This window comes from Barbatula barbatula, assembly GCF_947034865.1.
Source record: "Barbatula barbatula genome assembly, chromosome: 13".
In the NCBI taxonomy this organism is placed as follows: domain Eukaryota; kingdom Metazoa; phylum Chordata; class Actinopteri; order Cypriniformes; family Nemacheilidae; genus Barbatula; species Barbatula barbatula.
This window is the reverse complement of record NC_136776.1, coordinates 4,356,757-4,381,267: the sequence shown is the minus strand read 5'-3', so window position 1 is coordinate 4,381,267 and position 24,511 is coordinate 4,356,757. Positions and strand designations below refer to the sequence as shown.

Here is a 24,511-nt window from a genome sequence, read left to right as displayed (position 1 = left end):
AATGTGTAGGCAAAGCTGGACAGAAGATTATTAACTGCAACACAAACAACAGTTTACCTGTGTTTACATATACAACCGTTGTTTTATAGTTTCCTTAAGTCTAAAGTTTTATTTGTAATCTTAAATCTTTTGTATTTTAAAGATGCGTCTTATTTCTCTCTGTCCATAATTTCATGTAAAGCACTTTGAATTGACCTGGTGTATGAAATGTGCAATATAAATTAACTTGCCATTAGAACCCTACAAACAAACACACTTAACAGTTATTTGATCAAGATGTTTTTTAAATGCCATGGCTGAATTTGTTATTCTTACGTAACAAACAGGACAACACTATGCAATCCATTACATGACACCACAACAAAACAACGTATGAAACCCCTTTAGTGTATTTCCTTCAAGTTTAAGTCATTTATGTTCTGCTGGGGTGGGTTTTTGGCTTAAAAAGATGTGAGTCACAAGTACTCATCTGCTTTGTCCTGGACTGTTCTCCCGGACCTTCTCACTGAAAGATATCATGTATAAATATAAACACAACACAATAACAAACATGAACTTTCATCATGACACCGCTGCTAAAACACTCACAGTGGACACCAGCAGACGGACATCTAAATGAATCTGACCTCTCGCGATTGTACAACACTGCAGCATTGTTTTTACTGCAAACCTCTGGGTCCCAATAATTGAAAAAAGAAAGTTTCCCTCGTTGAACTGTTCAAACTCATTCATGCAAGGGTGCCGGCATGTTTATTTAAGATACAAAGCATTCTGGGAATGAGTGTCAGGAAATGAGAAATGATATATATCATGCAACACAACTCAAGGTAAGAATCATTTGTTTTATTTGAATACAAAAATAAAATGGCACTGAAGAACAAAACATGAACTATGAATCTTTCTTCAATAGGCTGTTTTGTGCAATCTTATCGTATTTGTTTTTAATCTATATTAGCACTAAAGCTTTCATTATATTTAAGGTGTTGTACCTGAAGTGAATTGACTCGTTTTAAAGTTACAATGTTCAGTTCCCTTGATCAGAAGTAAAGGAACTAATACACAATATACAGGTGCTGGTCATATAATAAGAATATCATCAAAAAGTGTTTTTATTTCACTAATTCCATTCAAACAGTGAAACTTGTATATTATAGATATATTTCAAATGTTTATTTCTTTTAATGGCGTCAAATGCAGCACTAAGATCTAGCAGCACTAATAAGGAGATACAACCTCGGTCAGACGCCATAAGCAGATCATTTGTAACTCTAATCAGAGCAGTCTCTGTACTGTGATGTGCTCTAAATACAGACTGGAAATCTTCATTAATCGCATTCCTTTGGAGGAAGGAGCATATTTGAATTGAGAGTACTTTTCCAGAACTTTAGATAAGAAAGGTAGATTGGAAATAGGTCTGTAGTTAACTAGTTCTTGATGAACATTTAAGCAATGTTCTGCGCGTTCAAAAATTGGAGAAAGGCCAGTTCAGAAAACGTTGAAATTTATTGATCAGAAGTCTCAAACAAACAGCTGTTTCGGTGGATTCTCAGACGTAAAGTCTTAACAAAGAACCGACCCCCAGAAACAGCTTTACAGCTATTTATATGTATGGTTCGACGAGTCTCTTCTCCATGGTGGGGTCCAATCAGATCGTCTCCCCTTTGTCTGCTCTCCAGCCAATCAGCTCACTGCCTTGTTTTTCAAACCACCATCCATCTGTAACAAATTATATAGGAGGCCCCAACTGTGCGTAACCTGATCTTAACACACATACATAGTATTTCCTGTGGAAGAATATACTCAATATCAGCCCTTGGTTCTTGGTTAACACAACTCACACATTTGGTTATATTTTCAACATATTATGCACAATTAGTAATCTTTAATGAATCCTAAAGCATATTAATGTAATGGCACGTTTAATACCACAATAAGATAAAATCCTTCAGTGTGCACAAATACCACAATAAGACACTTCTTGTTCCCCCACACACTTAAGCAGAACATGCAACCCCCCACTTACTGACCACATTCCAATCTCTGGCAACATCTAGCAACTGTAGAACTCTCAGCTTCAAGCTTTTGTTCACAATCATGTCATGTAGGAAAATACATCTGATTTAAACAAAATCAATCATCCATTTTATATCGATCTATATATTGATCTTAATTCCCACATTCTCCAGGGTCCAGATGTTTTTTTTTGACAAGGGGCCTTTTAACAGCCACCTCATATCCAAGGCCGCACAACACCTCTGATCTTCTCCCCTTGGGCATGCATGCTCACAGCCACGCTGCTGGAAGAAAGGGGAGATGGAGCTCTTTCAGCCTGTGATTCAGGTTCAGATCTAAAAAACAATAGAAATATATATATAATATACATTAGAATAAGGATAACAAAATGCAGTTTTTACAGTGGTGTTGAGATGATGCAGCCATGCTTACCCAGATTGACCACCAGCCTGCTGGCTCAGCAGTTTGCGAGCAGATACTACATTGAGATTTGGCGGCAGTTTCAAACACCTTCCTCGCCGTCTGACTGGTGACCGGCTTCACTCCATATCTAAATAGAAATATGTAAACAACATATTATTACAAGAACGGAGACTAAGAAAAGTACATATCAGAGTGATGTCGTTGGAGGCGTTGTAGATCGACCTCCCAGAGCTGGAAATAAAGCAGCGTTCTAGTCCTTCCGCCTCCTCCCATAATCTCTTCTGTGTTTTGTCGCTGAGGAGTTCTGACCTGATCTCCTCATAGTAAGCACCAAACCACTGTTGGCAGAGGACAAACATGAATGAAGTTCAAGTTCAGTTTTTTTCTGGTAGATAAAAACAATGTACATGCATCTGATAAACTTACGCTCTCCTCCTTGGCGACAGAACAAATGTTGCCAGTTGTTCAGCCGATGTTTTGTGCTCCTTTACCCCAATAACAGCCCCGTCCATATTGGGGTTAGCCACTCTGCTCTTCCACTCATCCACCTACACCAAACAAGAATACAAAACAGGTTAAATAAAAAGAGGAGAAAAGTGACAGGAACACAATGCAGACACAGCAATAATACGCACCGTCATGTGCTCAACAACCGCTGGATATTTTTAAGTATGAGGACTGCCTCCAAGTAGTAGAGAACCAGGATGCACTCTGACTTAGAGTTTCCTCAAACGCTCTCTCCTTGAACACAGCTCTGGGAACAGAAGTCCCTTGGTGTAAGCTGCTCTGGCTGCGTCAGCAAATCGTGCCTTTTAAAAAAGATAAAAGGGAATTAAATAACTGGCTAGTGCATATCTGTTATGTGATCGGATCAAATTGGATCAAACGATTAAACTTACCGCTTCTTGATGATTGCCTTGCTGACAAGCTTTGCGCAGCTTTTCTGCAGAGACCTGATGTAGTCCATGAAGTGTTTGCAGTCTTTGTGCAGCTGTTCGTCACTGTGCATGAGGTCCGAGTTGACCGTGTGGTACCGGAGAAATCTGTAACAAGAATGACAAGCGTTTAAGTCATGACATGCTTTTAAGACCATCGAAGTGTCAAAATCATACAAAGTACCAAAAGCATCAAATCATACTAACCTTTTCAGGCTCTTCAGGTAGTTGAGCTGAGACTGCTTTGTCAACTGTGCCTCAGTGAGCTCACGCAGATACAGTTTTGATTTCTCTCTGTTCCTGACAAACAACAGGGGGGACTGTTTGGGGTCCATGAAGTGGAGAAATCTAGCCACATTTTCTACCTGAAAAAAAAAAAGAAAATAAATTTACATTTTACATACAATTTATATTTTACATACAAATTATATTCTCACCTCCTGCTTGAAATTTTTGTTCTGGAGGTCTTTCTCCAGGTATGTGGCGAAGTCTTTCAGCAGTGGATGGTCCAGGGAGTGTTTCTGATACAGTCCCATCTCTGCCATCAGTTTCCTTGCCGTACTCTTCCACTGCATGTTGGACTCACTGAAACGTGAAGAACATAGCATGTTATAAAAGTGCCTGTACGTGAGTGTAATAATGTCCAAAACAAAGAGCTTTATTCTCACATCTGAAATGACTCACCACTGCCAACCAGAGGTCTCAGTCTCCACCACAACTGGTGGTTCTGGGGTCGCAGTGACAGTAGCTGGTCCTGCCGGTGGAAGGTGCCACTGCTCCTGCCAGTACTGGGGGAACATCGGTCACCACCATGTGGCGACGCTCCAATTCCTCAATCAACCTTTTAAAAACAATTAAAAAAAAGCTAAACCAATGGAAATCACACAAAGAAAAAGCAAGACAACACCTTTCTGCTTCACCAACCTGTCGATGGGACAGGAGTCCATCATGATCTTTGCCAAGTATCCATAGCTAAAGACTACGCCAGTCTTCAGAATCTTAAAATAATTGGCCTTGGCCTTTTCAACCACCTCAGCGATGGCCTCCGGTGTCGCATTTTTCATGCACACCCTGTGCAGGTGAACAGACAGGAAGTGCCTGTTGTGAACGTTACTACAAAAACAACAACAGCACTTAATTTTAATCTTGTTCTGAGAGATGGTTTTGTAAACATGCAAAAGTTTTGAATGAAGCTGCAGCTGCTGCTAGATATATGAATGGTTCATGTGAATGGAGACATTAGCCAGGCCAGAGCCATTGGCTCATAAAATGATGACTGACTAATGTCTCTTAAATAAATGCATTGAAAATCATACAAACCTATGCTATAAAACATTTCCTCAGCCGTTCCTTGTCCGATCGGGTTTTTGGCGGAATGCTAGGCCCCAAGCGTAACTCGACAATCCGTAGGTTGCCAACTCCTAGCCTATGGGCGATGTGGTGGCTATGAGGGCCATAGTATGCTACTTTGGCCCTCACCGCATTTCTTAGTGAGTTTGAGTCAAACTCGTACCGCACAGTGACGTCAATAGCCAGTGCCTCTGAGTTTCGGACAAGTATCAGGTCCAGCCGCCTTAGCTCCCAGTTGGGAGTCAAGAACTGCCATTCCTGGGGAACGACCCATCCTCGCTCTTCAACCTCGGCCGCCAGAAAACTGAAGATTTTGTGTCTGCTGATGCGCGAGGTCTGGACCCGGGGTCACTGCCCCAGGATATGTGAGACGGTCTCCAGCCTGTGTGGGCATATTCCACAGGAGGCGGCGACCTTGGCCCTACCCCTGCACCGAAACTCCATGGAAGGGTACACGTTGGCCGTACCTGCAGTGCCCAGAGAACCCTTTGTGCTCTTTCAGTAAGTGGTTGCTGCAACCGCGAAAGTCAGCTATTCCCTTCCCTTGCACCGGCAACTCCGGCCATTTCAGCAATTCCTCTGCTCCAGTCTCATGGCATCGGGTAGACAGGCGGCAGCAAGCCGTTGTCGTCTTCATTTGCGTTCAATTGACAGACTCCAAGCTGGGGAATGGAGTCTGTGCTACCACCGGCTCTCAGCCATACTCGTCTGAAATGTGTTTTTCGCCCATTCGCTTGAAGCCAATGCCTTCACCGCATCATCTGAGGAAACAGACAGTCGCAACCACCTTCTGGCTTGAACCGACGGGGCCTGTTGAGTAAGTTTGAAGGTTCCTTGCATACAGTAAGCCATCGCAAGTCGACTTTGGAAGGTGCCTTCACTGCCGACTTTATCATCCTGTCAAAACGTTCAAGCATGACAGACCCGATTTCGGCGTGGTCAGCTAGGTGTCGAGGTACCACATGCCGGTTAAGGAGAGTGACCCTCTGAGGGTGCCTCAGCAGAGTGTCCTTGATATTTCTAATCCAAGTGCTGAGAAGACTGGCCTGATCCGGCTTCACAATCCCAACCCATGGATTGCATTTAATGCCGAGATACCGGAAGGTATCATCGACACCCACCAAGTGCGGTTGCGTACTCTCCAGAACCCATGAGGGACCAATGTTGATCGTGTACGTAGATCCACATGGCCGGAGGAAGAACCTGTGACATTTCCTTTGATTCACTTTCAAGCCAGTAGTCCAAGAAAATGCCTCAAGTATATCAAGGCCTCATCCCTTCCCAACAGCAGTCACTCACCAGCAGGAGGTCACGCTGTCCGTGTAAAAGTTCCGGAGTAATTTTACGCCATGGGTGTCCACCTTGATCGACCCGAGAGCACTGAGAAGGTGCTCATGGGAGATTGAGTCGAACGCCTGAGCGAAGTCCATCGATACCACTGCCAAAGGGCCTGCACGCTCTCTCTTGCAATTCCGGATCATGCCACACAACATCTCAATGTTGTCAGAGCATCCAGGGGTGGGACGGAACCCCCTTTGCCTTGGGTTGAGCAGACAAACCTCATTCAGCCGCTTGGAGACCACCCTAGAGAAGAGCCTTAAAATCATTGAGCCGATGGTGACCGGCCTCCAGTTACTGACCTCCATCGCTTCCGCAGGGTCAACTGATTTGGGCAGAAGTACCGTACTGCACCGCTCCTGACGGGGGGTACGACTACAGTGATCAACAACATGTTGAACAGGTATGTGAGGGTCTCGCAGTCGGGGTCCCATGCAAGGATGCCCTGCTTATCAACCTTGTCTGGGCCCAACGCGGAATGCCTCTCAACATACCAGGTACCTGATCACTGTTTTTGAGCCAGGCAGTCAGCGCAGGGAAATCTTCTGTGCCATCACCCTCAACCTCGCTCACCATTTTGCGGACGAGCTCTCGGAACGTGTCTCTGAGCCCACCCTCTGGCAATGTGGGTGTCTGTAGAGGGACTGATGGACTCGCAGCAGGCTCCAACGGTGCTACCCTGTCGGCTGACTCTTCTAATCTGCGGCATTTAGCACGAGTCAAAACGCCTGTGGTCCCGGTCGGCAAAGCCCTCAAGGTTCCCGCTTCTTCTTCTGCCCTAACCGGGACATGGCTTGTTGGCCGGTCCGCACTCCTTTTACGGTTGCTGATCTCGGGGTGAATGTGCATCGTGTGGCCGCTGCAAGCTCTCTTGGATCGAAACTTGCCCCTAATGGGGTCACGCAATCGCGAAGCTTCCCCATGGTAGCTTGTTTGACCGGGCGTCCTACTATCCGGCTTGGGTTTCGTAAGTTGACTTTCCATATTTGTTTTGTGTCCGGAATTACACGTTGTTATGACCTGGAGAACTTTCTGCATAATGCTATATTGTTGCCTGTGTTTTGTTTTGTCTATTGTTCATGTGTGCAGACACGTCACTACTCCAGATGGGCATGGTCTCTACTAATCACTTGGAGATGGTCATTGGTCCTACGCCATGTGGTTATAAGGACAGCCCCAAACACTCCTCGTTGCCTTGGGTTCCTTGTGTGCCATTGAGCTCTCGTGCCTTGTGTTGATGGTTCAGCTGATGGATGTGATATTGTAATGCTTGAGAATAAGTAGAGTAAGACTTCATGTTACATTTAAGTATTCTCTCATGCTGTACATACTTTTTATATATTTCACCAAGTTTCGGGAGGTAGACGCCATTTTGATTTACATACCGGTTTTTACTTTGTTTATCCTCAGGGAGTCAGGGAAGATACTCTGTGTTTTGATTTCTATTGTTTATCCTCACAGGTTAGTTAGCACTCTAAAATAAGACAGTTTTGTTTATTATGTTGGCCTTGTCTGCCCCTGAAGAGATTCCTGTCGTGAGCGAGGACGTGGAACGTGGTGGAAGAACCCAAGTGCAGGCAGACACAGGGATGAAGGGGTTAACACAATAATTTTAATAAATAACAAAACAAACACCCACAATGGGGACAAACACTAAATAAACTAGAATACAAAACTGAAAACAATCATTTCCCACATGGGGGGCAAAAATAACCAAACACTAGGTAATATAACATTAAGCAGACCAGAACATGACAAGACCAAAGAACTTTACATACGGTGCAGGAAACATGAACAGCATACAAGTATACGAACCAGCACAAGACAATAGACATGAGGGCATCTTATAGGAAAACTAACAAAGGAGATAACAATGGGCAGGTGTGGGTAATGAGACACAGGAGGAAAGCAATACTAGGAACGAGAGGGGCAGGGCCAATGACGAGACTGGAGAGAACACATATTATGTCCTGATTGACCATAATATGTTTCTCTCCACATAAAACACGTGGGTCTGTCATGATTCTGCCCCTAGACCAGAAAACCAAGACAAGATTAGGCAGAATCATGACAGATTCCCATATGATGTTAATAAACTTGGTTTATTGAATTTCTTGTTTTTACGAGTGTGGTTTTCCTTGCCTGTTTCGGCCGACCCCTAGAGGTCGTAACACACGTACAGATAAAAAGGCATCAGATCTCAACAAAACAGTGTCGGGGCTAAGGTCTCAAACAAAAAGGTATCAGTTCTCCGTCCAAAGAGGCCTCAAACTAAAAGGCATCAGATGGCTCTAGAAATGACCACGCCCCAGCGTGACGTCAATGCCGTAAACCACTTCGAGAAGGACTTTTACGTCAGACAGACAGGTACACACGAAAGGTAGGATGTCCGCGAGGTAAATTAATTGAAAGACAGTTTTAGCGAGTTTAATTCCTCTATTTTTAAAATTTCCTTCTAATTTTTTTCTTTTATCTCTATAAAATTAGAAGACATTTATGGGTAAGGAGACACAATTTAAAGTGATATTAATTCATCATACAAATGTTTGTTTTGTTGCTCAGTTGCCAGTTCTTTTATTTCAGGGTGCTCTTAATATTTGTTTCTGTGCTGTTGGAAATATTAACCAATCTCTCTATTAAGATGCAGCACAAGTATTAACAAGGCAAAACAGTTAATAAAACCCCAAGTGAAAAAATGTAAGATTCACCTTTGTCAGAAAGAAAAGTCCCTATTAAAGGTGAGTTTTTGCATTGCTTATGGTTTTGTTATAACTGTTTAACGTGATTAGCATAAGCTTTAAGGATTGTTACCAGCCTTATTTCTATTGTATTGCAAGATAAAAATGAGTCCCATGGAGTGGATACCACGAACATCCAAAAAAGCCAGCAGATATGAAAAAGTAATTCTTGAAGAAGGATCATAGTGGCAGGCACAGAAGATTATGATGAACTGCTCAGGACGCATTTTGGACAGAAAAGGAAAGAGGGAAGTACATTTACTCTTTGCCATTCATTGTTAACGCAATGCAAATCCAAGATGGTAGCAAGCATGTGATTATTAGTGTTCGGTGTTGTTTATTTGTGTCTTTTTAAGTAAAGAATTTTTATAGTGCTTTGCAAACACTTTTTTATGATTTGTATATTGATTTCTCCTTTCTTGATTATTTAACTGGGATACTGCTTTGATTTTCTGAACATATCTCTGCAACCCTTTGGGTTCTGGGTCTCAAAGACCTCTTGCGGCTCTACCTGTCTGGCCTTTCCTTTGGACCAAACTCACTGCATTGCTTTTTTTCATTTTGCACGAAATTGTCTGCATGCTGCAGTGCACTCACACACAGAGATGTCTTTTCAGGGAACCCCATCAGGACATACAGCATGAGATTCTCGTCTCAATGTAAGATGGTCATTAAAAGCTTTACTAAATATTACTCTGAAATATGTTTTGGAATAAAGGCAGTAATTGGATACAGTACACTGCATTAATAAAATGAGTGATGTGTCCCTGTATTAATAAAATCATGTATATAGGGTAAACATTACATAATACTTAAATGGAAAGAAGAGCTGTTTTGTGTCTGTATATACTGTATGTGTGACTGTTAAAGTGATAGTTTACCCAAAAATGAAAGTTGACTTACCCTCTTGTCATTTCAAACCTGTATGACTTTCTTCAACGTAACATAAGAAGATATTTTGAAGAAAGTTGGTTGACCGAACAGCAGTGGCACTCGTTCACTTACGTATACCAATACCAAAGACCGATACCTCACGTGACGTAATTGACAGAACGTTCCAGTGCACACAGAGACACCTGCCTTAGCAGACACAATGTCATAGTGTTCACACCTAAATCACGCTATTCGTGTGTAGTTGGACGTTGAACATTTTAAGTTTACTTTTTTGCAAAAAGTGCATGTATCAGTGTTCTCAGTGTGAATATACTCTTTATAAACAGAACGGAATATAAGACGCATCAATTCGCACAGGATGAGTGCAAATATTGAAAAAAATATTCTCTTTTTAGGCACAAACTGTTCCAAATACACAATGCAGTCACACGTTTAAAATAAAATGGATTTAAAAGAAACCTTTTTCTGCAACATCGAACCATCGATTATACTTATAATCTAATTTGAAAACAGTGTAGATATTTTAACAAGTGGATTTAGTTAAACGAATAGCAGTCTATTTTAAAACAGCAGTGTAGACTTGTGTGACTGGACTTGAACAGATTTGAAGCATCACACTTATTTCAAGACAGCTGGGTGGGTTGCCTCAGACTCAGTCTTACAAGAGAACTGATATCTTACAAAGGACCGACCCAGAAGAACAATTTTACATGGTATTTATAATCTTTCATGCGGTGTCTCTGGTTACAGATGGGGGTCGGAGAAGCCTGGCACCCGTCCAATCCGCTTTCTCTTCTTTGTTCTGCCTCAGCCAACCAGCTCACACTCCTTTGCTTTCGGACCTTCTGTAACACATTATATGGAAACACCGCACGCCACTTCCATGGGGCTCCGTGTGTAATCTGATCTTTACACACACACATACCATTTCCTGTGGAAAATACACTCAATATTATCCCCCTAACTCTTGGCTAACTCAACTCACACACTGGTTATATTTTCAACATATTATGCACAGTTAGTAATCAATAATGAAATCCTAAAGCATATTAAATTTAAAGACATGTTTAAACCACAATAAAAATCCTTCACTGTCTAACATCCAAGAGTTGACGCAGTGACCCAAGCAGCATTTGTCATTTTCAAACAATAGGATACTCAGGTGCGTAGCAAGCCTTTCAAAAGTTAGGGGGATTTCTTTAAATGAGTGATACTAGAAAAGTATAAGAACACACAAAAAATTAGTCAAAACTCTGTGGTGAAAATACACAACAGTAGACTTGGTGAAGAATCACAAATACTTTAATAATCCCAGGGGGACACAAAATATATTAAGAACAAAGAAATAAAAATGTAATATGTACATATATATTGTATACATACCAACCAACATCCAACTGACCAATGAACATATGACAAACTAGATCTACATCATGAAAAAAAGTGCTCTTTCTGCCCTCCTACAGGAGACAAACTCTTCAGCAATCTTTTTTCTGTTTACCCTGTCCAGCAACATTGTTGAGGCGGGTTTGGGTCATGGTGCTGCGAAGTCATGTTTTCAGCCTCCGGAGGCTGCTGAAACTCCTTTCTGACTCTGCTGATGACACAGGCACAACTAGGAGGGGTCGGCTAACTGTTTCGACTTGGTCAAAGAGACCACGGACCTCTGGGGTCATCCCTTGAAGAACAGCAACAATTCAGAACTAGACTGGAAGCTGTACTTCATTCTGAATAATGCAAGCTGAACTTTGAGGATGTCTTTTTTCTGAAACTTTTCTTAACACAGGCAACAGCTGAAAGCATACCATCTAGGGTCTGTGTTCTGCTCTGGAGGGACATATTCAAAACCTCCAACTCCCCTGTGATCTCCAAAGCACATACAAGAACAAGGACAACCTGCGCCTTACTAGCCGCATCAGACTCACTCACTCCTATCTCAAATGGTTTAGCACAGTGCGGATGGCACCGGTGCGGACACAGAGGTCTTAAAGTGTGACATGGAGCCTCACCCTCCTCAGAGCTTGAAATTCCCTTAAATATGTCCTTCAGTTTCCCTGACTGCCCAAACAACACTCCTAACTCATTGACCCAATCAAGAGAATTCTGGATAAATATTGAGGCAGTACAGGACCTGTGTGTAATTAAGCCCCATCATATGCTTGGCCACTCAACCCAGTGATGGGCAAGTTTAGATGCTGCAAAACATCCATGATGACTTTTGCTAAATTTTCTCCTGTTGTCAAAGAAACCTCATTAAGACCAATAAATTCTTCACGAGGGACTAAATCCTTGTCAACATATCTCAAACACACTGCCTCTTGCTCTTTTCCAGACACGTCTCGTGTCCCATCCATCATCACAGAGTACTGCAGGTGTGGAAGTGATCTGATGTTTTAAACTATTTTACATATGATCATGCTGCTGAATAAAGTCAGGATTTCACTTTGAACCATAGCTGAAGTGTATACATCCTTTCTACCACCTGGTTAGAGAGGGGTCGTCCTCTGAATTGTACTTCGGAACATATTCAAAATTTCACTGACCACATTCATGGCCCCTAAAAGGTAAGCCCTGCCTAGCCAACATCTGCACAGCACCAATGATTTTGAGAAGACATCCCCTTGCTTCCACTTGCTGTTTCACACTCACACTAGATAGCTGAACCTGTACTGATCAATCTTCATAGATGTGCGTTGTCATGGCTGTCTTATGACTATTAGATCTCTCATGCACAGTAAATCGTTTTACCAATTTTTATACCCAGATAAAATGAATGGCAAGAGGGGATGTCTCCAAGTTATAGGCTTTGATGCAGTAAAAGCACCAGGACTCCCAAGGAGCCATGGGAATTTCTGGTACCACTGAGTTTGAAAACTGTTTAGCAATTTATTTTGGATCTGGTTGATTGGGCTTACTTAACTGATGGCGAGTAAAAGCCACTTCTGAGTTCACTGCTCCTCTCTCTACCATTTCATCTTCATCCTCTCTGACCTCTCCCTCACTCTGTTCTTATTGTCTGCACGCTTCTGGTCTTCCTGCTTCTGGTCTGTCTTCTCTGTGTCTGTCTGCTCCTCCCTCTTCATCTCTGCCTTCCTCACTCTTGGCCACATACTCATTTACATGAATTATGGAATTGTGAATTTGATATAAACACACCACTCACATGCGTGCACCTAGGATTGAAATAAGCACCACCCATGACACAAACATGGCCTCTCTTCCTTCATAGACCCCTTTCACAAACTGTAACATTCATTTCATTACTCACATGTGAACCTTCCTGTGCTCTCTCTGAAACTGGTGCCTCTAGCAACTCTCTCTTCTAAAGTAGTAATAATGGGCAGTAATAAAGGAGTAGGGCCAAACAGTTACAGCTGTGGCATGAAATAAATGAAAACGATATCTAATGGGAATTGGCTACTGTTGTTTATTGTCAAAATTTTGCAAGGTTCAGCTTTCAACTTCACTGTGGTGAGGAAGGGCCGGTGGTGTGAGTAACAGTTGCAATCAGCTGTGCGCTCACCAGTCCCGCATATCTTACAGAGGAGATCGGGAGCTTAAAAGGACGACCGGCAGGACTGTTGACGAGAGAGGACCGGGCCCGGACATATGTTTGTGTTTATGTTCTGTAAGGCCGGCAGACGTCCGTGAGAGCGCTGCCGGCATTTTTCTTCTGTATTTATTGTTTATTTGATTTAAAGTTCTTAAAAGTTTGCCGGTTCCTGCCTCTTTCCTTCCCTTCTGTGGAACTTTGTTACACTGGTGCCAAAACCCGGGAGGAAGGAGGGGCATGCTGTCGAAGAGCCCTCGCTGCAGAGGGGCATCGCGGTGCGGAGGCGGTGGTGTTGGAGCAAGATGAATCGGCTGGGACGGAGAGCCCGCTGCCGTGCTCCTGGGCCGAAGGAGTGGAGAAGTCGCCGCCGTTCGCCAGAGGACGAAGCCTGCTGCCATCTGCCTTAAAGGGGAGGAGCAGGGAACCAATTTTGCTTACTTGCACCCTGAAAAGGGAAGAAAAAAACGCCCACAAAAAGATTTTACTCTGTTATAAATGGTATAAATAATATCAAAATCAATTGCACTGACAATAAACCCATAAATACACTGCTTAACAAGAGGCACATGGTATATTTATGCTTGGTATTGTTTGTCCGTGTCTCGGGAATACTTGTTAGTCGGCTGAAGGAAATAGCTGGATTGGGTTTAGTGTGGGATTTAAGATCAATATAGATCAATATAAAAATGGATGATTAATTTTGTTTTAATCATATAAATGTATTTTTCTATGTTACATGATTCAAGTTTAATAGATATGTTTTAATCATATAACCATTTGTGTGCTAACCAAATGATGTTTTGTTAAACTTGTGAACAAAATGAAAATGGAGTCAGTTCGAGGTGGCGGCACTGATTGGCTGCCGAAGGAAAGAAGAACCGCCCAGAATTTAAGGAAGAGGTCACAGATTGGCTAGGAGGGAACAAAGAACATATCATGAAGCAAAATTTCCATAACGAACACCTTCTAAGTGAGCATCAACATTTTAGAAATCAACCCTAAAATAACAGGAAGCCAATGCATAGATTTCAAGACCGGTGCCAAGTCGCAAACCCTAATCTTAACCCTAGCACGCACGCGCAGACTAAACAGCGCGGCGCATGCGCTCTTGATATGTTGTCTGGTGGCACTCGTGTAGATAGTGAGTGAAAAAATCGGCTTCGTACGACTTTTCTACTAAGAACCCACAAGCTCTTTATTTCCATTGCTCTTTTTGAGCAATTTCATATTGCACGTGGGCTGTCCCCCGCGTGGCTCTGCGGTGTTCTTTCGGCCCAAACTCAACATATGCATACCGTCACTGTCCCGACATGTGGCAGAAAATGTCTGGTGCACTTGAACATGCGTTAAAGGTCAAGAGGTCAGAGAAAGGATTCTGATATATTGGTCTGTTAATGCCAAATTAATGGGTTTCAATGGAAAGATCTTAGAAGTTTTGCATGTTGCACTTTGATCACATGCGCTTGAGCTTCGGGGGGACCTAGTCACACCGACGAATTAATGCGTCTCAATGGAAAGATCTTAGAGGTGTTGCAAGTCGCACTTTGATCACATGCACCTGTGCTTCGGGGGGACCTAGTCGCACCGAACCCTGGGGCATTCTGAGGGTTAACTGCGACAAGCCCACGTGCAATTTATTCCCATTCATTTTTATTGTGGTCTAATCAATGGAAGCCCATTCATTTCAGTTGCCATTCTTTCCGATTGCACGTGGGCAGTCCACAAACGACGAGGAAATTGCGCGTAGTGGTTATTGTGTCTAAATCCTCTTTTCTTCTCTCTACAGGCAAGAAACAGTGGGAGTGTTGAGGAGAGGTCCAAGGTGTCGCGCTTCATGTGCCACGATACGAGGACGGCAGACAAATGTTATGCCTGCAACCTCACGAGCAAGGAGGCATGGGAACACCGGCAGCTCTTTGAGAAGGTGCTGGAGGGGGCCGATGTGCCAGAGGAGCAAGATCCGGAGTGCAAGGTCGCCAAGAGGCCTTGCAAAAGGAAGCGCAACGACGAAGATGCATCTTCCCTCACATCGAAAAGCACCAGCGTGGACGAGCCTGAATATCAGGAGTCGGGCGTGTCCGCTCTGGAGTTGGATGAGGTAGGTTTGTCTCCTGTCACAGTCATGTCTCTGGCAAATTTTGCCTCCTGCCCATTGCTAACCTCTGTTTCTCTTTTTTCACGTAGAGCTCGTCTGAAGGGGAGCCATCCTCAACCCAACCCTTCAGGAAGGTGGCCATTGTGTTGACGCCACTGAAAGTGAGGTGGTCCCCAGCGGAGTCTCCGGTCCATAGACAACCTGACGATCGCCCCTCCAGCGCCTGATCGCGTGCCTGAGCTGCCACCCTGCGCCATTGTTCTTGGTCCCTCGCCTGCCCCTGTTGCCCCACCGTTCACCGTTCCTCAACTACACCACCCCTCCCACCTGCACTTGTTCCGTCCCTGTTCTTCACTGTTTTTGTTGCTGACCTTCCCAGAGACCCTTCACCTCACACACACCCTTTTTTCCCTTGTTGCTGTTTTTTGTTCATTCATGTTCTGTAAATAGTTTGATTGCCCTGTTTGTTCAAATAAATGATGCACTTTGAGTTTTAAATGTCCATTTGCCTCTGACCTACTTGATTCTCCTATGGTGCTGGCTGAAGTTGCTTAATTTAACGAGTAGGCCAAAATATTCACTTAAGGTTAACTTAAAGTAACTTGCAGTTAGTTCAACTTAAATGGGATTAACCACAGATGATGCTAAATAACTTAATGATAAAATAACTTAGAAATAAGAAATCTACTCTTACCTGCTACCCAGCCGGCATATGACCGACCTTCAACGTTGAAATATGGTTGAAATAATGTCAGTTGTTATTTTAACGTTGAAACAACATTAAATGCAGAACGTTGAAAAACGTGAACAGAAACGCTCATAAATCAACGTTGAAATTAGATCAAGATCTAAACTTTATATCAACATCATGTCTTCCATGCATCTTCATTTGAAGTGAAAATGTGAATAGCCTACTGTAAATGTGAAGCAGTGACATGTTGTATGTTGGTCCATATGTTAATTATTAAATACACAATTTCACTTTATTATCAATCACACTGATTAATTTTAACAATGCTAGGCTTTTATTTAAACTTACAAGTCTTCTAATTCTAAAGCTGGCGTTTTGTGTGGCATTTGCGCACCCTCATGCCTAGGCATATTAATGTTAAAGAGATGTTAAATAAATGAAAATCGATTTTAGGAATTTCTCTAAATTGACATGAGGGCAAAGACTGAGCAAGTGATTGATATTTTATAATAATTATTTTTTTAATATAAGACGTACCATGAAAAATGTAGGCGGCAAAATGCTGAATTGCATGCAATGACACTGTCTAGCATTGATTCAGTGGAGGATCATTTATTTGCTGCTGGGGATGGCCTGAATGAAAATTGCGGCAGTCCGAGAGAAAATAGCGGCAGTCTGAGAGAAAACCGTGCAGAGAGTACGTCTCGGGTTACTTGGCTGTAACCCTGTTCCCTGAAAAAGCGGGAACGAGATGCTGCGTTTCAAACGCTATTGGAGAACGTCTTTGTTCGACCGGTTGTGAAGCACGTGTGTCAAACACGCCAAAAATTATTTTGGCTTTAAATAACCTCAGCAGGTAATTTGGTTAATTACACCAACACCTGCAGGTTATAAATACGCGTGGCGCGAACGCGTCTTCAGGTTCCAATTTTGTCTGAAAGGACGTCCGGCACGCCTACAGTGCGACATTGAGGCGCAGCATCTCGTTCCCGCTTTTTCAGGGAACAGGGTTACAGCCAAGTAACCCGAGACGTTCCCTATCAAAAGCTACTCTCGATGCTGCGTTTCAAACGCTATGGGAACGAGAATACCAACGCCGCCGCACTGGAGGTGTCTGGACCCCCCAAGGTTGTGTGGTATGTGTGCACAAGCCAAGAGGAGGTATTAGACGTGATTCTGGGATGTAGACTCCAGGACATGTGAGCCTGGAGTAGCGTGGACATCCAGACTATAAAATCTGACAAATGTGTGCGGAGAGGACCAGCCCGCCGCATCACACACTTGCTGCAAGGGGACACCTCTTGCTAAGGCCATAGAAGATGAAACCCCCCTTGTTGAATGAGCTCTGATACCCAGAGTTGAAGTTTTACCGTGCGCCTCATAGGCCAGAGCAATAGTATCCCTTACCCAATGTGACATTGTTTGCCTGGTGGCAGCCGCCCCTTTGTTGCGGCTCCCATAACATATGAAAAGCTGCTCCGATTTACGCCACTGGCTAGTGCGGTGGATGTAATTCTGAAGAGCATGTACTGGACACAGTAGGTGTAATCGTTCCTGCTCCGACGTCGTGAACGGCGGAGGACAGAAGGCCTCAAGAACAACCGGATGCACGGTGGAGAACGGAACTTTAGGCAGATAACTCGGGTGAGGATGCAGAATAGCTTTGACCATCCTAGGGGCAAATATTAAGTAGGACGGTGAGGTCGAGAGCGCCTGCAAATCTCCAATTCTCTTAAGAGAGGTGATTGCCATTAGAAAAACCATCTTAAAGGTCAGAAGCCTGATAGGTGCTGACTCCATAGGTTCAAAAGGGGCGCTAACCAGACCCTCGAGCACTATTGCTAAGTCCCATGACAGAACAGTCCGTCTAGAAGGAGGCATTAGCCGCCTCGCTCCACTAATAAATCGGGCGACTAATGGGTGTTTTCTCACAGAAACCCCACCAATCAGGGCATGGCAAGCCGAAATAGCGGCCACATAAACCCTGAGAGTACCGGGGCTTGTCCCTGAGGAAAGTTTCTCTTGCAGAAACTTCAGCACTGAAACAATCTGGCAGTGAATTGGGTCTGCATGGTGTACCATGCACCATCTTTCAAAAACGCTCCATCTAAGGGCGTAGCTCCTTCTAGTGGAGGGAGCCCTAGCACTTAAAATAGTCTCTATTACATCAGGCGGAAGCCCTGAACCTCTCAGCTGGTGCCCTTCAGGGGCCAGACATGGAGGTTCCACAGCTCGGGATGGGGATGAAACACCGTCCCCTGTGCCTGAGACAAAAGATCTCTCCTGACTGGGATCGCCCATGGTGTGTCGTCGAGGAGGGATATTAGGTCCGAAAACCAAATTCTGGTTGGCCAACGGGGAGCTATCAATAAGAGGCGATACCCCTGTTGACGGACCTTCGCTAGGACTCCCGGGAGCAGAGCTATCGGAGGATATGCGTAAAGTCGCAGTCTGGGAATTGAATTCTGTAGCCTTTGGCAATAGTTCTTTCTACCCATGGAGAGATACCTGGCAGTAGTTTTCACGCTGCCAGCTTCTCTGAAAGGGGTATCAGTGTTGACACTTCCTCTAATTGGGGGGATGCCAAACGTTCGGCGTCCTGAATCATGGCAGGAGACGACCGAACATTTAGCATTTTTGAGACCGCCAATCCCCGAAATGCCAGTGGCGGCGGAGATTGCAAAGCGGCCCTGTGAGGGTGCCGAAGAGGAGCCTCTAATTTCTCTTGGAATTTTGAGTACCCCTCCCTGGGGGGGCACACCCCCACAGTCCTGGGCACACTCATCTCAGGATCTCTTCTTTTTAGAGGAGATGGACTGCCTCAGGTCCGGCCTCCGCGAGGTGGCCTGAGGGGCACGGTGGGCCGCTCCCCTTCCTCTTTGAGGGGGGGCGCAATTCGCCACACTATGCCTGACGATCTCACATCTCAGGTAGACCGGCCCCACCCGAGACTGTGTGCCTGGCCGGGACTGGGGAACTGGTCCGGAATGGGTGGCCGACACTCCAGACGCTTGAGCACGACGGGGGAGATACCTCACGAAAGCCTCCTCGTGGCTTCTCGACTCCCGGAACCTGGTGACTACGGTATTAACCGCATCACCAAACAGTCCAGAAGGCGAGATCAGGGCATCATGGAGGAACGCACGGTCCCGGTCCCTGATGCCCGTGAGGTTCAACCACAGGTGTCTCTCCGTGGTTACCAACGCAGCCATAGAACGGCCGATGGCACGGGCCGTCTGCTTGGTCGCACGTAGAGACAAATCTGTGGCCCGGCGTAGTTCTGAGAATGCCGTTTCATCTATCACCCCGTCAGTGCTCACGTCATGCAGCAGGTCAGCCTGGTATGCCTGCAGAACCGCCATGGTGTGCAGGGCAGCACCAGCCTGACCGGCTGCCTGAAAAGCCTTCCCCACCAGCGCAAATGTAACCCTGCAAGGCTTGGTAGGGAGAGAAGGCTTTTTCAAGGATGACGATGTCCCAGGGGAGAGATAACTTGCCAGTGTCTCTTCCACATGGGGCACCATCGTGTACCCTCGTGATTTCGCGCCGACAATAGTCGAATAAATCGATGTTGACGGCACGAAAACACGGGAGGAATGAGGTCTATGCCATGACTGAGAAATCTCGGCGTGGAGATCCTCAAAAAATGGGAGAGGCCGACTTTTGTGCTCTTCCCCTTGGCCACCCGACAGATATCTGTCGTCTAATTTTGATTGTTTGGGACTCTCTTGTTCCTGCGGCCAGTCGAGCTTTAGACGGTCGACTGCATTCGTCACCGCCCCGAGCAGCTCATCTAACGCTTTTGCGTCGCGAGAGGAACGCCCCGAGGCAGCGCTCTCCAAGTGAGAACCCACCGAAGCAGTGCAAAACTGCTGGTAACCCAGGGGGGTGGCCATCGTAACTGGAGACCGATAATCATAGGGTCACTGATTTTGAGGGTCTTCACTAGAATACTGTCTAAGCGGCTGGCTCTGGCCTGCCCACTCAGTTCTAGTCAAAGGGGGTTCCGTCCCTCTCCCGGGTATTCGGAGAACATTGAACTCCTCCGGGGTCTCGTCCGACACTGCAAGACAGAGCGTAGGAGCCTGCTCGCAGTAGTATCCATCGACTTTGCTCAGACATACGATTCAATCTCCCACGGGCACCTGCTGGCCACCCTTGGTTTGATCAAGGTGGAACGACATATGGTAGAGCTAATCCAGCAGCTCTACACTAACGACGTGACGTGAGTCAAACTCAGGAATAACGAATTTCCGAACATGGTGCTGAGGGTAGGTGTGAAGCAGGGGGATCACATTTCCCCCTCGCTATTAAACCTAGCTATGGACCCCCTACGATAGAACCAATTGGTAAAGGGTATCGGTTTGCGGGGCATTCAGTGACAAGTCTGCCGTTTGCTGATGACCTTGAGCTGGTGAGCGATTCCTGGATGGGTATGGCTGACAACCTCCAGATCTTGGACTCATTCTGCCGAACGACGGGTCTGAAAGTAAATCAGTGGAATTGCTTCGGATTCCTCATCTGGCCCAGCGTTGGTTCGTACACAATCAACGACTCTCCCCCATGGGTTCTGGGGGGTATGAACCTGCAGTTCACAGGCATCGAGAATTCTTTCAGATACCTCAGTGTTCATTTTAAACCCTTAGGTTCGGTTTGCTAAGCCGTAACAGACCTGTACGCTGGAGAAATGGGTACGCCGCATCGGCACCACTGAAGGCTTCCTAGAAAGTGACATTGTTGAACCGGCACGCAGTCCCCTGACTCCAATACCTGGCTGACCACGCCGAACTCGGGGTCACAAAAATAGAACATCTTGACGGGATTGTTAGGAAGGCTGTGAAGAAGTGGCTGCACCTGCGATGGGCTACTATTTAGATTAGATTAGATTCAACTTTATTGTCATTACACATATACAAGTACAGTATAACGAAATGTAGTTTAGGTCTAACCAGAAGTGCAATTAGGAAGTGCAGGATATACAGTGTGTACTGTTCTCTTTATATGTTTTGCTTCTGTGCGTGTAATATAAATAAACAGCAAGCCAAACTCTGTTCAAGAGCCAGGATAAGAGCGCCTTGCTCCTTTAATGAGGTATAGACTCATTTACACCCTCAAACTCAATAGCCATCGAACTGAGTAAAACTGTAAATAAATGAAATCAAAATAAGAATGTATTAACATTCAATGATAGCCATGCCACCATAGTTATTAATAGAACAACATATTTGTATACAATTTTGTGCAAACTAGAAATGAACAAATGCATTGCTAGCATGTTTTAACCGCATTATTAATGTACCGCATTAGCGCTAATCGCTAACAACATCGTGATCAATTCACGTATAAACCAAAAATACTCTCTAGCTTTATATAATATGCATATGTATGACAAATAAACTTACAGTCATTGCTTTCGACAGGGTTTAGAAGGATTTATCAGAATAGATGTCTCCTAAGGTGCTCGCGGCACCTCGCGATCGTTACTTCCGGTTTCCCAGTGTGCGTTTCAAAGAGAACTATCAACCATGTCATAATAAAAGACCGCACACGGGAGTTTCAAGAACATCAGCAGGTAAATGTAATAAATCAGAAAATTAAATATTTATACAAATAAACAAACATATAATTTTTTTTATACAAATTCAAACATAGCTTCTAACAGAAGACAGAACACAGTGAATAAATACAGAATACAATATTAGAAAAATATTATACAGTGGGCATGGACTATGAAAATATTTTACAGTAGGTATGTTCTATGAAAATAGATATGTACTGTAGAGTCTGGTCGGACCAAAAGGCCAACACATGGGATCGTAAAATGTAAATGGCCCAGCTATCACCTATCTGGAGAAGCAATTTAGAGAAGCAATTTAGCAGCAGAAGCGTACAGAACTGTGTAAGTGTATTTAAAGCGTGTCTTGTTGAGTTTTAGTACTGTGTTAAACTGAGAAATCGTGAAATTTACTTCCGCTCTGTCACGTGGTGAAACCGCGTGTAGTATCGTTCCTTCGTTCGTTCTTGGGCTAGTTTAATTTGTTTGCTTTGTGTGCGCGTGTCATCTGAGGGCGGGGCCAAACGCCAGCATTGTTATTTAAACGGAGATTAGTGTTCAATCTGTAGGAGAAGCAATTTAGCAGCAGAAGCGTACAGAACTGTGTAAGTGTATTTAAAGCGTGTCTTGTTGAGTTTTAGTACTGTGTTAAACTGAGAAATCGCTTTGTATTTACTTCCGCTCTGTCACGTGGTGAAAGCGCGTGTAGTATCGTTCCTTCGTTCGTTCTTGGGCTAGTTTAATTTGTTTGCTTTGTGTGCGCGTGTCATCTGAGGGCGGGGCCAAACGCCAGCACTGTTATTTAAACGGAGATTAGTGTTCAATCTGTAGGAGAAGCAATTTAGCAGCAGAAGCGTACAGAACTGTGTAAGTGTATTTAAATTGTGTCTTGTTGAGTTTTAGTACTGTGTTAAACTGAGAAATCGCTTTGTATTTACTTCCGCTCTGTCACGTGGTGAAACCGCGTGTAGTATCGTTCCTTCGTTCGTTCTTGGGCTAGTTTAATTTGTTTGCTTTGTGTGCGCCTGTCATCTGAGGGCGGGGCCTGTTGAATTTAAGTAATTAGACGCGTATTTAAAAAGCGTCTACCCACCGCGGCAGCGGTCGCGTGAAGACCGAAGAGAGTAAAGACATCGACTCTACCTGCGCGCGACTCCACCGAGCCCGGGACACACCGACAGGACACTTGAGTATTGCACTTCTTTTGTATTATTATTTTTCTGTTTTGTATCAACACCTGCACTTTTTGTCTCACTTGTTTGCACTTATACTTAATCCTTTATTGTTATCTTTAATGTTTCTCCCTATTTTCTTTCTGCTTCTCTTAAATATGTGTTTTAAAATCCTTTCTGTTATCACAACACGTAAATCATCTGCCGCATGCCGAAGGCGATGCAATGCTAATAATCTTCACAATGTATCACTGCTAGCAACTGCCCCTTCTACTTTCCCAATAGGATTGTGGAACTGCCAATCTGCTGTGAACAAAGCTGATTTCATTACAGCTTTTGTTAAACATTCTGGTCTTTCCATTGTAGCACTTACAGAAACATGGATCAAACCAGAGGACTCCCGCTGCCCTCTCCCATAACCACACTTTCTCCCACAGCCCTCGCATCACAGGAAGGGGTGGAGGCACCGGTCTACTCACCCCCAAAGACTGGAAATTCAATCAGCTAACACCCATGTGTGACAACAGCTCCTTCGAGTTTCATGCTGTTACTATCACCCACCCTGTTAAAAGTCATTTTGTAGTTATATATCGTCCCCCAGGTCAGCTTGGACATTTCTTGGAGGAGCTGGATGTGCTTCTTTCATCCTTCCCTGAGGATGGTACGCCTCTGGTGGTACTAGGTGACTTCAACATCCACATTGGAAAGCCACAGGCTGCTGACTTCGTCAACCTGACCGCATCATTTCTCCTAGTGCAGGTTTCCACATCAGCAACCCACAAGTCTGGAAACCATCTAGATCTGATCTTCACAAGGTACTGCTCCACTCATCACTCTCAGGTTACCCCGCTGCACACGTCTGATCACTTCTTCATCACCCTCGACCTCACTGCTCCGGATATCGCAGATGTCTTACCGATGGTCACCTTCCGGCGCAACCTGCGGTCCCTTCTGTTTTTCCTCTGCTGTCTTCTCTGCACCCCCCCCCCTCTGATGAGCTCTCTCTTTTGAATACAGACAATGCCACAGACACTTGGACAACCTATGCCCTCTTGCATCTGGACCAGCCCGTCCATCCCCGTCGGCTCCCTGGTTATCGGATGTACAGCGTGAGCTGGTCAGCTGAGAGAAAATGGCGCAAGTCAAAAGACCCTGCAGACCTCTCTCTCTACCAATCTCTTCTTTCTCTGTAGATGTCACCGCTGCAAAAACAGATTACTACCACTCGAGGATCTGCAACACTCCGGACTCTCGAACGCTCTTCAAAACCTTCTCTGCTCTCCTCTGTCCACCTGCTCCCGCATCTTCATCGGAGTTAACAGCTGCTGATTTTGCATCGTTCTTCGTAAAGAAAACTACTGTCAGCAGCCAGTTCTCTACGCCACCACCTGTCGAACCCGCCAACACATCCCTGACACGTGTGTGATCCCCACCTTTTCTCCTCTGTGTGAAGCTGATGTCTCAAAGGTCATTGGCTCCAACCACCCTACCATCTGCCCACTGGATCCCATCCCCACCCATCTCCTCCAGGCCATCTCTCCAATGGTTGTGCCTGCTCTGACCCACATCATCAACTCTTCGCTCACCACTGGAACATTTCCCACAGCGTTCAAAGAGGCCCGCTTCTAAAGAAACCCACCCTGGACCCTACACTGCTAGAAAACTACAGGCCTGTCTCCCTTCTTCCCTTCATCGCCAAAGCCCTGGAGCGAGTTGTGTTCAACCAGCTCTCCTCCTTTCTCATGCAAAACAACC

The 24,511-nt window shown here is 44.7% G+C and overlaps 1 protein-coding gene across 1 annotated transcript; it reads right to left on the bottom strand.

The window, feature by feature from the left end:
• Positions 1–1,487: 1,487 nt before the first annotated feature.
• On the bottom strand, positions 1,488–7,878 carry LOC306902384 (uncharacterized protein). The gene is made up of 9 exons (XM_079470903.1): positions 7,731–7,878; positions 3,809–3,956; positions 3,579–3,736; positions 3,336–3,479; positions 3,072–3,245; positions 2,863–2,984; positions 2,659–2,774; positions 2,446–2,563; positions 1,488–2,348 (listed from the first exon to the last, which is right to left on the bottom strand). Exons 2-5 carry the CDS (start codon positions 3,944–3,946, stop codon positions 3,164–3,166), a joined length of 522 nt encoding a protein of 173 aa, XP_079327029.1. The 5' UTR covers positions 3,947–3,956; positions 7,731–7,878; the 3' UTR covers positions 1,488–2,348; positions 2,446–2,563; positions 2,659–2,774; positions 2,863–2,984; positions 3,072–3,163.
• Positions 7,879–24,511: the final 16,633 nt, after the last annotated feature.

What these genes read in the sequence shown, in the direction of transcription:
- LOC306902384 (XM_079470903.1), bottom strand. Translation starts at nt 3,946, where the DNA reads ATGCAGTGGAAGAGTACGGCAAGGAAACTGATGGCAGAGATGGGACTG. An exon ending in ACAAAAATTTCAAGCAGGAG is followed by an intron (nt 3,737 to 3,808) that starts GTGAGAATATAA and finishes TTTTTTTTTCAG; the next exon opens with GTAGAAAATGTGGCTAGATT. An exon ending in AAGGCAATCATCAAGAAGCG is followed by an intron (nt 3,246 to 3,335) that starts GTAAGTTTAATC and finishes CTTTTTTAAAAG; the next exon opens with GCACGATTTGCTGACGCAGC.